Source organism: Phasianus colchicus, chromosome 13 (assembly GCF_987193195.1).
Source record: "Phasianus colchicus chromosome 13, bPhaCol1.hap1.1, whole genome shotgun sequence".
Classification (NCBI taxonomy): Eukaryota; Metazoa; Chordata; class Aves; order Galliformes; family Phasianidae; genus Phasianus; species Phasianus colchicus.
Window position 1 is genome coordinate 14,408,457 of NC_143448.1, and position 13,283 is coordinate 14,421,739.

Below are 13,283 nucleotides of genomic sequence, written 5' to 3' on the forward strand. Positions count from 1 at the left end.
TCTAAAAGCAGTCTCACAAGTAATCCTATGCATGTGACCAAACCATTAAGGAAAAAAGAGAAAGGCATATGCTTATAAGAATAATAAAATATAATAAATACATATAAATAGTATGGCAGTGAAGATGCTCCTTTTGTAAAGGGCTTGGCAGTCAAAGCATTTTTTTTTTTTTTTTCAGGATTGTAGGTGGCCCTTTATTTTAAGAAAGGCTGAGAAGTACTCTAAAAAACATCAAAAGAGTTTTCATAGTTATGAACAATTTATTGGTTGGCTGGTCCATGTAATAGCTGTTTATTGTCATACATTAATCACACTGTAACCTTTAACAAATTATTTATAAGTGTTAATTAATAAAAAACATCTTTTTGTTAGCGTGCTGTCAGTATTATTAATCTGTTTTCAATATCATGAAAGACATATAGCCCCAATAGTCTCATTCTGTTTTTTGGCAAGTAGGAATAAGTAGGAGTGAATAGGCAAGGTTAAATATGAAACATTGATTAGAAGGAAATGATTACCATATGAATTGGGTAATTTTGCTGAAATATTAAGGGAAGGTGATAAGAATAGAATGTTCTGGAGATTCTGCCAGTTTTCTTTCCTGTGCATTGCATTAGTAGTACTGCAGTGTTAATCCATTCAGTCATTGAAAGAAAAGAAGAAAAAAAGCCATTGGTGAATAGGCAGGGAAATGTCAGGCTTTACGCAAGATGCAGATGTTCTTCATTATGCGGTGTACAAAGACTCTGAGAAAGGAGCTCATTAGTAGTGCTGGGTGAAAAATGCATTGTCTGGTTTTGTGGTCAAACCAAAAAAACCAGGAGGGGAAAAATGATTAAACTCAGCCAAAAGTTTTGAGTGTTGGCTTTCTTTTCCTTGGAGGGAAGAAAGAAATTGAGTGTAGGGAAGGGAGGAAGGGAAAAAAGCAGTGAAAAATGAAAAGGTGATCTGCCTTGTAGCAATTGTACCAGCTATCCTCTTATAACAGCTGATGAGAATATATACTCTTCTGAGTCAGAATGAATATAGTATGTCTATGGAATCAAATGACTGAACTAGCACGTTCCAAGATAGCTAGACAATTTTCCTTTTCAAAAATCTATGTAGTCACTCAGCATGGAACTACATAGGAACTAACAAGTTCTGCTAAGAACAACAGAGTGTCTCACATGCTAAAGATGCACATTTTGTCTTTGGACTGAATCATGAGAAAGTGGGAGTACACCAACTGCCATAATCTGTGGTTGGTTTACATCTGCGATGTCAATCAGCATAAAAGGTGATTTTATGCCATTTTTCTTTTGTAGTACAGCTTTCTGCATCGACAGTAAGATTTGCTTGAGAAATATCAGAAGGCAAGAACCTCTGCTTCTTATTTTTGCTTCTCCCCACCTTCTGGCTCAACAGCATACTGCACAGATATCTGTTTTATTGTCAGGAACTAGGAAACTCTTCACATTCTTCTGGAACATCAAGATACAATTGAATTCTACTGAGGAGAAAGAGAACCTCTACTCCCAAATAAATCACGTTTGTTATTAGAAGATAACGAATAGCCTGAAAAACATTCAGGAATACAATTAATAGCTGTGAGGACTGAGATCTGCTGCCAGCTGTTATGTTTGAGTACTCTGAACACTCACTGAATGTTTGTTGCAGATCCCTGAGCCTTGTGTCTGGCCTAGGGATGCAAAAGTGTGCAGATTTTTATTCGTTTATTTTGAGGATTTCACTTTACCACCAATGATAGAGTAAATGCGAAGAGTTCTGAGTTTGATCTGAGATTTAAAATGCTGGATTCTCTTCAACTGCAGAATAGAGATTCCAGCAGAGAAATGTTTTGTGCCAAGAAAAGCAATTTAAACATGAGTAATGAGGGTACATTGTTAAGCATTACTCTTTAAAGATCTATTTTTCATTTTTAAAGGCTGCACAAGCACAGACTATTTTTGGAAGCAGCCTCCCTGTTGGTCTGTCTTCAAAACCACAGAACATATATTCTCATTCAGAAAGGAAAGGTAAATACCTTAATTCAAACATCTTGTACAATAAAAGCCAGGCTTTCAAGGGAAGTCATGACCAGTGTTTTAAGAGTACATTCAGACTCAAGATCCAAGTTTCAACAGCATTCATCACTCAATAACTTATGCCCTTTTGAAAATCCAGGCACTTGGTGCTGACATGAGAATTCAGCCATTTGAAATTTGTTCTCTGATATGGACATATCATTCTGTGAAATGCACTGTTTTCCAGGTCATTATGTAACATTTGATATTAAATTCTATGTATCCATTAATTTGCACTTCTCTGAATGCTTTTGTAATCATTAGGTCATAGTAATACTAAGTTAGTAGATTAAGTGACTGTGACTGGTTTTTTTTGTTACTAAATTACAGAATCAGTAGATGTCAGGAATGCAAATGAATATACTGCTAACATTTTACTGAATTCAAATTGATTTTCAGGCAGAATGAAAATTGGCTGAAGGATCATAAAAAGAAGATAATAGTCCACCGAGGAGAAGTACCCACTGAAATGCCTCAGGGACACGCATTAGGCCTCATGCTATTTGATTTATTTAGATGACAAGGCTGGCTCTATAGGAAACATTTTCAGTTGTGTGATGCTGTAGAACATCTAACTTCAAACAAAGAAACAGAGCTAATGATCAACTCAGTTGTTTTAAAACAAAGTGTTTGTCATGAGTCTGTGGTGCTGTATTTCTCTTTACCCCTTCTTAACTTTAGTAAGTGTTATATGAGGGCTCGTTTCTATTGTGTCTATCCCTACTGGCTAGCCCATCATAGGCCACACAAGTCCTAAGAAATGCTTTGCCATGATTTTGTTGCTATAGGTGGCCTTACAAGAGGATTTGCACAATACCTTTTTTGGAGGTTATGTGCTATGTAGGTGAAATTCAGCTGAATTTAGATAGTTGGCCCCTTTCTCTTGCCTCTGTGGTTTTTTTCTAGGAGGCAGAGTATAACTCATGCCAAACGTATGGACAACCTGAAAAGATTGATAAAGCATCTTTAGAATCAAGTTCTATTAGCATAAAATGATTTTGTATGATTGCATGTAGCACGTGTTGAGGAAGAATTCCCACAGTCTCACTAAGAAAATAACATGTATTACCACAAACCAGATGTGATGTGCTATGCTGGGGTGACTGTTGGAGATTCAGAGAGAGAAGGAAACAGAAGCAGGTTTTCTTAAACAGATAAACAATGCACAGTCATCTAAAGGTAACTGAGAGGGGAATGTAGAAAGACTTGTGATAAGCTTCACACAAATATCTTATAAGTAAAATGTCACTGTCTGTTATCAATAGTTTAAGCAAGATCAGAATCAGCTCAAGATTTCTCAGAGTAAACTTACTGTAATCCATACTGCACTGACATTTCTGGTAACTTAGTGCTGCTTTTCCTTGAAGTAATGCAGCAGTCAGTCTAAGAAAAAAAGAACTATGTCCACTATAATAATCTTGTAAAATTTATCAAAGTGTTTTTTGTTGTAAGACTTCTGTGTTTTTTTTTTTTTTTTCCCCAGCAGTGTCCTATAAGGTATAGAATGTTTTCTTTAGCAGAACATCTTTCCCTTTTTGATCTTCTCAATCCTGTACTTAAACAATACATTTCTCTCTGTTCTGCTGTAAACTGATGGCATATCTACAGTGCTCTGTACTTAGAATATGTTGCTTTCATAAATAAGCCAACTCTGGTCATTAATGTGCAAGAACAAGGGAAGGACCATGTGGCTACTTAGTTATCCTGAGCTGCTGTGTTGAAGGAATTTTAAGAAAGACAAATTTTAGGAGTGAAGCATTTTTCAAGTAAAATGCAAAAGTTCAGTCTAAACAACAGCTGTTTGAACTGTATGCACTGTCCATAGGTTGCATCCAGTGTCATGAGTGTGAGGAAGCTCATTAAAAATCAGATAATCACAAGTGATAGCTCACTTCTTTCAGGAAGCGCAGTGGCAATTAATACTTATAAACAGTTATAATTATTGTTCTATTTTCTTTTCATTGTGCTCCATCTCTTTGATTTTTCTGAGTAATTACATACAAAACAGTTGAATGTTTTTAAATCTCTCACAATGAAAACTCCATCTTTTAATGTCTGTGGTCAAATATAACAAGCATCTTCATTTTAAAATATACTGGTAGTTCCCTGTGTCCCACTTCCAGTAATGTTTGACACACATACTCCAGCTTTCTTATTACTGCTTCAGGTAGGAGCTGGACTAATTAAAACTGAACCAGATGTTCTCCTATATCCTCCAGGTCTGATGGTGTCCACGTTTAACTTCAGATGTGAGTAGTGTCCCTGAACTCAAGGAATGAGGTGGTAAAACCAAGAGTGAATGAAAATGTTTGCTGCACTACATTTTATAGATACAAAATTTTATAGATACAGAAATACTTATGACAAAGATTCCAACTCTGCAATTTCTACATTGGTTTTGTTGATAGCTTCCATATGCATAGGTTGTTTTCAGAAGAAATTAGAAGACTGTCAAGAAGAAGGCCTACTTGAATCCCATTAACTATGAAATTATACTGAAAATGATGTTTTTAGATGTAAGAAAGGAAGATAAAATTATTGAAGTTTCTAAGAGTTAACTTGAGTAAGAACCTTAAGGATTTCAAAAGTTTAAACAGTTCTCAAAACTTGAAGGCAAGTTTAAAAAAAAAAAGTGACCTTCTCTATATTTTATGTAGAGCTGAGTTTACCTCCACCAAGCAATAAATACTAATTCCTTCACTTGAAGGATGTGGTGCATCCATACTGTGCAGCAACTCAAATATTCATTTATCATGTCCTAATGGATCATGCAGAACACAGCCTTAATCTAATGCTGAGGTTAGAAAGGCATGAGTCATGGAGGCAGAATTTTCACCTGAAAAGAAACAGCTGCAGTCTATGCAAACATGTTTTAGCAGCTGCTGAAAAACTATGATCTGAGATCTGTTCAGAAATGCGTCATATTCTTACATCATGGTTTCTAAAAAACAGACACATCCTCAATCAAAGGGGAGAAACATTTTTTTTGTTGAGTTATCTGGATGCTTTTGTAATATCACTTGTCTCTTGTCCAGGTAACTCTCAGTGCCCTAATCACTGTCAGATTTATCAGTACTCAGATCTTTGACAATTGCCATGATTCAGCAAAGCATATGATTCTGCAACTAAAGACATGTTTAAAGACATGTTACGTTTTTGCTGTCTTAGGCTTTCTAATGTAATTATATCACCAAATGTATGCCAAAGTTTATCACAGAGAAACAAAATAAATACATTTGATTTTGATGGTTTAAAGTACAGTTAACATCAAATGAGATTAAGATTCTAATTGACATTTACGCTATTGTGAAGCCAACAACCATTTCTAAATGCCTTCCTGTTTTATCCACATTCTGGCAGGCTGTGGAATCAATCTATGAGACTTAGAATCATCAGAAGAATATTCAGTATTTTTGCAGTTGATAGATCTGAATCATTTTTGTGAGGCAATGTTTACTATAATACGACTCTTAAAGCAAGGAAGAGGATTTTAAGTAAAGTGGATTATTTCCCCTTGCCAGAACTTGAAATTGAAATACATTGTTGTATTTCAGCATTTTTTTGAAACAATTAAGTAAATGAGGAATCACCAAATTATAAAAAGTTGTATTCTTTTCCCAGTGAAAACCTCCCGAGGAGTAGGAAGTAGTTAAAACTAGGGGAGAAGAGTAATCTGTGAAAAGTATTACAACTATTGTGAGTGTCTGTCAGTTCAAAGAGGAACCCGTGTGGTTTCTCAAATGCTTTTGTAGAAACAATATAAACCCGTGACTACTCTGGTATCATTTTAGTCATGTAGTGCAGACATTCAAGACAGCTTGTAAATATCCAGGCTGCTTTACCAAACAAAGAATTAGCTTTTTCACACACAGGATAAATATTGTTACAGGAAAGGCATTGGTGTACCTTAATGCATTATATGTATATTGAATAACACACTTAGTTTTAAGACTGGATTTTTTTCTTTCTGATCAGAAGTACATAATATCCCCTTAACACCAAAATGCTGCAGAGATGTTGTTTACTTTTAGGATGTAATGCATACTTCATGCAACACAGTTGGGATTTCTGTCAGACCACTGATTTCAATATCCCCATGGAGCACAGTTCATGGAGTGCTGGATACTGCACACTAAGAGGCTGCAACAGGAGAAAACCCAACAATAGCTTTGCCTACTATACTAATCAATACTTTCTGTGTTTTAAATATTGACTTAATCTGTTTTCTTGTGCCCAAGCACATCCCTCCACTCAGTCACTAAAGAAATATTTTGGAAGCTTCCTGAACCAGAAGTGAACATGTCACTGAAGTTTCCCTTCCCAGTTTTCTTTTTTTAACCCAAGAGGGTATGGTCACAGCCTGTTTTAATACCCCCAGTAATGCCTGCATAGGAGCTGTCCCTTGATCATGCATGTGTTTTTTATCCCTAGCAGAAGGGGATGATTTACTAGGTGTAATTTCTCAGAGGAACTCGCAAAGCAATGGGAGCAGCAGGGCAGAAACAAGCTCAAGATACTGCTGTAGACAGGTAAGAGTGCTATTAGGAAGGGATCCAGATAGGTCAGCGCCTCAAACAGCGCATGAAAACGTTACCTGCGGGAGTCAGAGCGCTGCTGCACGTTGCTGTGGCTGCACTGCCACCTGGCGCTGCCTCCTGAGATTACAGCCTCTCTTCAGCACTGGGTTTGTGTAAAACGACCGGCAAAGGAGCGGTGGGAAGATGCTGTTGCAGAAGCTTCGACTTGGTTAGGTTGTTATGTAAATAGATGCGAATAGGACAGCACGTGCGTGTGGGGTCAGAAGCAGTTCAGGGGGTGTACTGAGTAATGGGAACGGACGTGGGCTGTGGTCAGCTGTCACAGCCACAAGCAGGGTGCTTCGCATTCGACATGAAATGGCATTAAATAGTTAATCGCAGCGCGCCCATCCTCGCAGCTGACCCTCCACCGGCGCGGCTAACAGCACAGAGCTTAAAGAATAGTTCGTTTTTCGTTGCTTTCTGGAGCTTTGTGGGTTCATACCTCTCTGCAAACGCTTCAGTCCCCCAATACCTAAGATTTGTTTTTGTGCCGTCCTTGAAGATGTCAGCTCCGTCCCGTAGAGGCAAAGCAGCTCCGTGACACACCTGAGGAGCGCTCCCGCCGCCCCGCACTACGTTTCCCGTGATGCTCTCGGGCCGCCCCGCCGCGCCATTGGCCGAGACGGCCGGAAGGGGCGGGGAGGGGGCGGCCGCGGTCCGGCGGGCGGCAGCCGTGCGGGTCTGTGCGGAGCGAGCGTCCCAATGGCAGCGCTGAAGTACGCGGGGCTGGAGGACACGGATAGCGAGGAGGAGCTGCCGCCGGGCTGGGAAGAGCGCACCACCAAGGACGGCTGGGTTTACTACGCCAAGTAAGGCGAGGGGGCACCGTGCCGTGCCGCGCCGCGCCGCGCTTGCAGCCCCGTGCCCGCGGGTAACCTCCGTGCGGAGCGAGCGGCGCTGTCCCAGGAGCGCGGGGTGCAGGGGCCGCCGCGTGCCGCGCTCTGCGTGAAGGGCGGGAGCGGCGCGCGCTGAGGCTGTTCCGCGTGCGGTGCTTCGGCTGCGCCGTGCGGGAAGTCCCGCGTGCAGCGCTGCGGCTCGCTCTGTAGCTTTCCTCCGTGCGGGAATGGGGGAGAAACGCGCGCGTTGAGAGTTGAACGCGATAAACGCGCTGTTTGGGCTTCTTCCGCGTGCTGCGGCTCGGATTTGCGTTTGGCACCATCTGCTGTGTCACTGACGGTTGCAGCGTCCTCGTTGCCTACAGAAGGGGCGTGCTGCAGGGCAGCTGACCTGCTGGGGTTTGTGTTTGCGTCTTTTCTCCTCTTTGGTGGTTTCTGTAGCTTTAAAGCCTCTTAACCCTTACTCTCTTCCTCAGAAAGGGGGAAAGTGCTGCGTGGTTTCACCTGTGCTGAGCTGACTTCGTCCCCTGCGTTCAGGAGCCGTGCAGGAGTGGCACTGAGGGATGCACTCAGTGGGCTGGGCCATCTCGGTGCTCTTTTGCAACCTTGATGGTTCTCTGTCATTCGGATTCCCAAACAGCTGACAAAACATCTGAAGCGTTGTTTATAAACACTGCGCATTTGTAGGTGTTTGTTTGTCTTGGGTCCATCTCACATACGTTTTTTTTTACGTGAAGAATTCTTTGAAAAACAAATGGCTTGCTGAAAGTGACCAACCTACAAAGTAGTAAAATGCTGCCTCTTGGGATGTGTGCTTGTTGAGCAATTAATTCAGTCGTATCTAGTTTGTGAGCGGTTGTGAAACTGAAGTAATGCCCTTTACATCAGTGGTGTGATGCATCCTTACTAGCTGAGAACGCTTCCCAGCATGTCTAAACATAGTCGAGATGAAGAAGTGTTGCAGTACTGCTGTTTTCAGTGCAAGCTCGACACCTGTGCTGGTTCTGCAAACTCTGGGAATCTGTTTTCAAGCCTCATTAACAACACGGACTTTAAACTGGAATAGGGATATTTTGGTTTAAGGCCTTTAAAGCTCCTTGCTATGGGTCAGTTCTGTGCCTACCTGGTTACCAAAGCTTGGTGGGCATGCATTTGTTAAGCTATGATACTTAGCCTAACAAATAAGCTAAGTATTAGGTGGTATTATAAGGTGGTGATGTATTCACATCAGACAGCGGGATCTTATTTATCTGTACTATAAGAACATCCTGAAGTGTGAGCGCTGCTCAAACAGGCACTTACTGAATGTCGGACCACTAGCTGTGAAGAAAACGGTGTGAACTGCGTGGTTGTTTTAGGAAGGAAGAGTTGCATATATGGTGTGCGTGTTGCTGCTTGCACTTGAGCTAGCAATTATTTGTGTATCTATCAATAACGCTGTCACTTTTTATTTGGGACTTGAGCAACTCTCAGCAGGGCACTCTTAAGAGTGATCCCATCCTGAGGCTGAATTTTACCAGAAAAAGTATTATTAGACAATTTTTTTTTAAACTTATACTTTTTTTTTTTTTTCCCCTGCAGTCACCTGGAAGAAAAAACACAGTGGGAACATCCTAAGTCTGGGAAGAGGAAACGTGTTGCAGGAGGTTTGTGTTAAACTTCTGTAATGAAGTATAAGTATGTTACAGAAATCAGTTGAAGAGTACGCGGGAGCTGTATTCATCTCTCACCTAGACAAGCTGAGGTTGGAAAATGTAGCTGATTTCAATGGGGTGTTACTGATGTGATGATCCTCTGTATAGAGGAATTGCTTTGCAGATGTATGGCTTTCTTATATTGTTCCAGAAAGCCAAAATACCGAGTCCAGGATGGAGGCATTCGTAGTAGTAGCTTGTCACAGGCTTGGATTCTCATTTTGGATTCTTGTGTCCTAGTGTCTTTTAGATATAGTTCATGGTTAAGTTATCTTTATAACTGCCCATCCAAGAGTATCTCTGGCACAGAGGGAAGTCGCATTAGTCTCATTTTTTTTCTTGTTTTCCCTAACTGTTGAACTTTTGTGTCAGAACAGAAGATACCCTGTCTTGGAGAACTCTTTCAAAGCCATGTGATTTCTCAAGGGCCTTGAATCAGATCTTCCCAGAAGCTTCTGTGTGGTGTACTTAGGGATGCTTCTGTGAAGCAGGGAATTGAAGCAAAAAAACCCTCATGACCTCTTAACCTTATCTGAGCTAGAGTGTGGCTTTGGAGAAAATAAGACTTGGTATTCATTGGTAGGATTTTTGAGTAGGTTGACTGACTGCATATTTGAAGAGGAAGCTTAACTGTGTTTTTTTGTTTTTTTTTTTTTAAAGAGATTGCAAACAAAGCTTTTCATCTGTAATGTTTTGTGTAAGTGGATAAATGGTGCTGAATTCTAATATTTTAGATACACTAATACTATATAGGTAATAATATAAAAGTCCCTGTTATACCTAGTTTGGGTAATGAAAAAGGAGCATGGCATAAAAGAACATACCAGGTGATGCTGTTATTATGCAGTTGAGGTTTTGTGACTTATACTTTGCTTGTATTATTCTGGAGAAGAATTAAAGCCCTTAAGGAAGGTCTGTTGACAGTCCATATTTGTTTTGCTTATGGGACTATAACTTAAATGTTCTTATTAGATTTTGAGTTGATGCAGTGATAACTAACTAGTTTCGCCTGTGTTTAGAAATGCTGTGAAAATGCTCTGTTCAGTACTGGAGTGGTTTTCTTTTTCCAGCTTTGATTTAGTATATCCCATACCTCCTTCCTTCAGGGTTCTGATCTTTCAACTTTTATGCTGTATATAACTTTTCCTACATTTAGTTCAGTATTTTGACAATTTACTTCATCAGGGTTAAGTGCTAAACCATACAGTTTAGTGTACAAGTGTACAGACACCTGTATATGTATGTACTGGAAACCATGGTAAGATTTTGCTGGTTTGTGCTATAATATGATGTAATCTGTATGAAGAATTATTTACTATGCTGATCGTTACAATTTTACAAGCTCTTTAAGTTGTACTTTAGAGAAAAACTGTGTGTGATTAAGAAAGCAACTCTCTCTTCAAGTTCCAATTTTGAAGTGCAGCAGGTGGCTGAATTACCTACAGAAATAATGTGAACTGTTGCCAACATCTATTTGAGAAATCAGAAACTTCAAATCTGATTGTATTCAAATGCCTGTAAGGAGGTAATGTTCTCTGTTTTTCCTAGGTCTGCCATATGGATGGGAGCAGGAGACTGATGAAAGTGGACAGGTCTATTTTGTAGAGTAAGTAATATAAAAATGTAGAATATGAAGAAGTAGAACAGCTGTTTTAGGCTGGGTAGCCTTTTTCTGTTACGATACAGTGACACTATCAGCTAGAAAGACTAAGAAGTTTATAAGTAAAACTTTTTAATCAGTGCGTAATTATTATGGATTTAGCAACTTCTAAATTTTCATTTGTGATTTACTGAATAATTCCACATGCGTAGAAATACTGACTTGGGTGGCAGATTGAAGTGACAAATTGACAATGGATCTTCAGGCAACGTTTATGTAGGTGCATTCAGTTTATTTAACTTTGCTAACACACTCTGCATGTAAGAGAACTGTTATGCCATGACCTGAACTAGTGATTGAACACCTGTTGAAGGAGCTAACTGGCCCAGTAAGCACAGGTGCGAACAATTCACCCTTCCCATATGACTGGAAGGGGTCGATCCTGGGCTCATTTAAGGGCTAACCTCCAAAAGGGGAATGTCTCCTGGAAGAAGGCTGTTTCTTAAGAAGTGTAAGGTAGTTGGGGACCCTGTCACCAGTTGGATGAGTTAGCTTTTTCCTGTATGTGATTAGTGATATTCCTAATGATGCTTTGCCGAGTGTGGCAAAGAACTTGCCAGAAGCAATTTCACTGCTTCCGAGGACCAGCAAAGTGTGACTTCAAAAACATAATGGTAACTTCATGACTTGGTGTTGTTACAATTCTGCTTTGAAGATAGAAGATGGAAACAAAATTGCTGCACCTCTGACTCATTGCAGTCTAAAGAACTAAAAGAAGAGTGAATGAGAATTAAGGTAGTGTAGAACTTCAGAAGGCTAAGAGAGAGAGAAATTCACAGAAGCAGGAAAGATTTCTGAGAATAGTTCCTTCCTGTGTATTTTCAGGAACAGGAACAAGAGGAGTAGTTATCTTAAACTGACATGGCAGAATTAAGAATATTTACAGGCCAAAATCACGTAGCCTCTTTGTTCTGTTATTAAGGGCTGAAGACTGAAAGTTACTGCTCTTTCTGATAACTGTCTGAAGAAAGCTAACCTATGTTACAGGAAGGTGAACTTGACCAAATAATGCAATTTACATAGCTGATATTAAGTTATTTGTTTTCAGTTGTTTGAAGGAGAAGGGGGAAAAGTATTGAGCTATATTTCTTGTTAACATGTTGCTTCAAGGGAGTGGTACAGGTCCCTTTTGAAGAGCTCTGTATAGAAGGTAGCCTTCCCTAGTATAATGTGATCTTTTTTTTTCCTGTGACAAAATACTGTTTATATGTGAGTGTCAAGTCCAGAATCAAATTGTAATGGATCTGTATACAGTTTCTCATGAACACTGTCACCATCAGAAAAAGAGCTAGTAAAATAATTAGCATAATTTTAACAAAAGTGGGGGAAAAAATAATTTTGGGGCTTTTAAATAATAAACTGGATAGTACAAAACAGTGGTTGAAATACACTTAAAATTATATGCAAGTACAGTATGATCAAAATGGTGTAATTTTTCTGTTCTTTTACAGCCACATAAACAAAAGAACTACCTATCTGGATCCAAGATTGGCCTTTACAGTTGAAGATAATCCAGTAAAGCCACCTACTAGACAAAAATATGATGGAAACAGTACTGCGATGGAAATACTTCAGGGTCGTGACTTGAGTGGAAAAGTGGTTATAATCACAGGAGCAAATTCGGGAATAGGTAGGTTACCATTACGTATACAGGAAAATGTGACAATTTTTGTCTTACAGGCTAATTTGACATAATCAGTTTTTTGTCTAAATATCTGTATACTTTCATATTTGAACATGTTTCACATCATGTGGATCTAAAACCTCTAGACAGTAAACTTTGTTCAGGCTTGTGTAATTTTTGTAATAAAAGTGAATCTGGAGCTTAGAGGAGAGCCACGTGGATGACAAAGTTTTGAAGCAACTGATTTTTTGGTCTAGTAAGTATTGATGGAAGTATTTTATGTCATACAAATATATCAAAGGTGAATGCTAAGGGGAAATGAATAGTTTCTTTTTTATGATCTTGGTGGCTAGGACAAGGAATAAGGTTTGTAATGCTGCAAAGGAGTTCAGATAAAATATTGAGGAAAAACTTTTCTAATGGCAACAAATAAAAAAAAGATTTTCTGCAGAGGCTTTGGGATCTTTATCTCTGAAGATATGTTCAGAGTGATGATGAATCTGTGTTAGAATTCTATAGCAGTTGATTGTTGGAGGCAAAAAGTAATGTCTCTTTTCTCTTAGTATTTTCTAGCTGGTTCATAAATTCTTTTAGATGTGCATCCCGTCTAAATATCTGTTAGGTAATGTTATTTCTATAGTTGGTGAGTATTTGAGAGATTTTTATATAGCTGCTATTGTTTCATTTCTATCTTGAAGTTTGGCTCTTGGGGCTGTTCTGAGGAAAGAGAATTCCTTCTCCAACTTGCTAAGCTGCTTGAAGTTCCCCTCAGCAAAAGAGGAGCCACAAGTACAAGAACCACCAGTGTGGTTTGGTGTCAGAT

The 13,283-nt window shown here is 39.3% G+C and overlaps 1 protein-coding gene across 1 annotated transcript in view; it reads left to right on the plus strand.

The window, feature by feature from the left end:
- The first annotated feature begins 7,289 nt into the window (after nucleotides 1–7,289).
- WWOX (WW domain containing oxidoreductase) overlaps nucleotides 7,290–13,283 on the plus strand; it is a 472,763-nt gene continuing 466,769 nt past the window's right edge. The window contains exons 1-4 of the mRNA XM_031615127.2: nucleotides 7,290–7,455; nucleotides 9,064–9,128; nucleotides 10,725–10,782; nucleotides 12,288–12,466. Of these exons, the coding sequence (XP_031470987.1) occupies nucleotides 7,349–7,455; nucleotides 9,064–9,128; nucleotides 10,725–10,782; nucleotides 12,288–12,466 (409 nt within the window). The 5' untranslated portion in view covers nucleotides 7,290–7,348. The remainder of the gene's footprint in view (nucleotides 7,456–9,063; nucleotides 9,129–10,724; nucleotides 10,783–12,287; nucleotides 12,467–13,283) is intronic.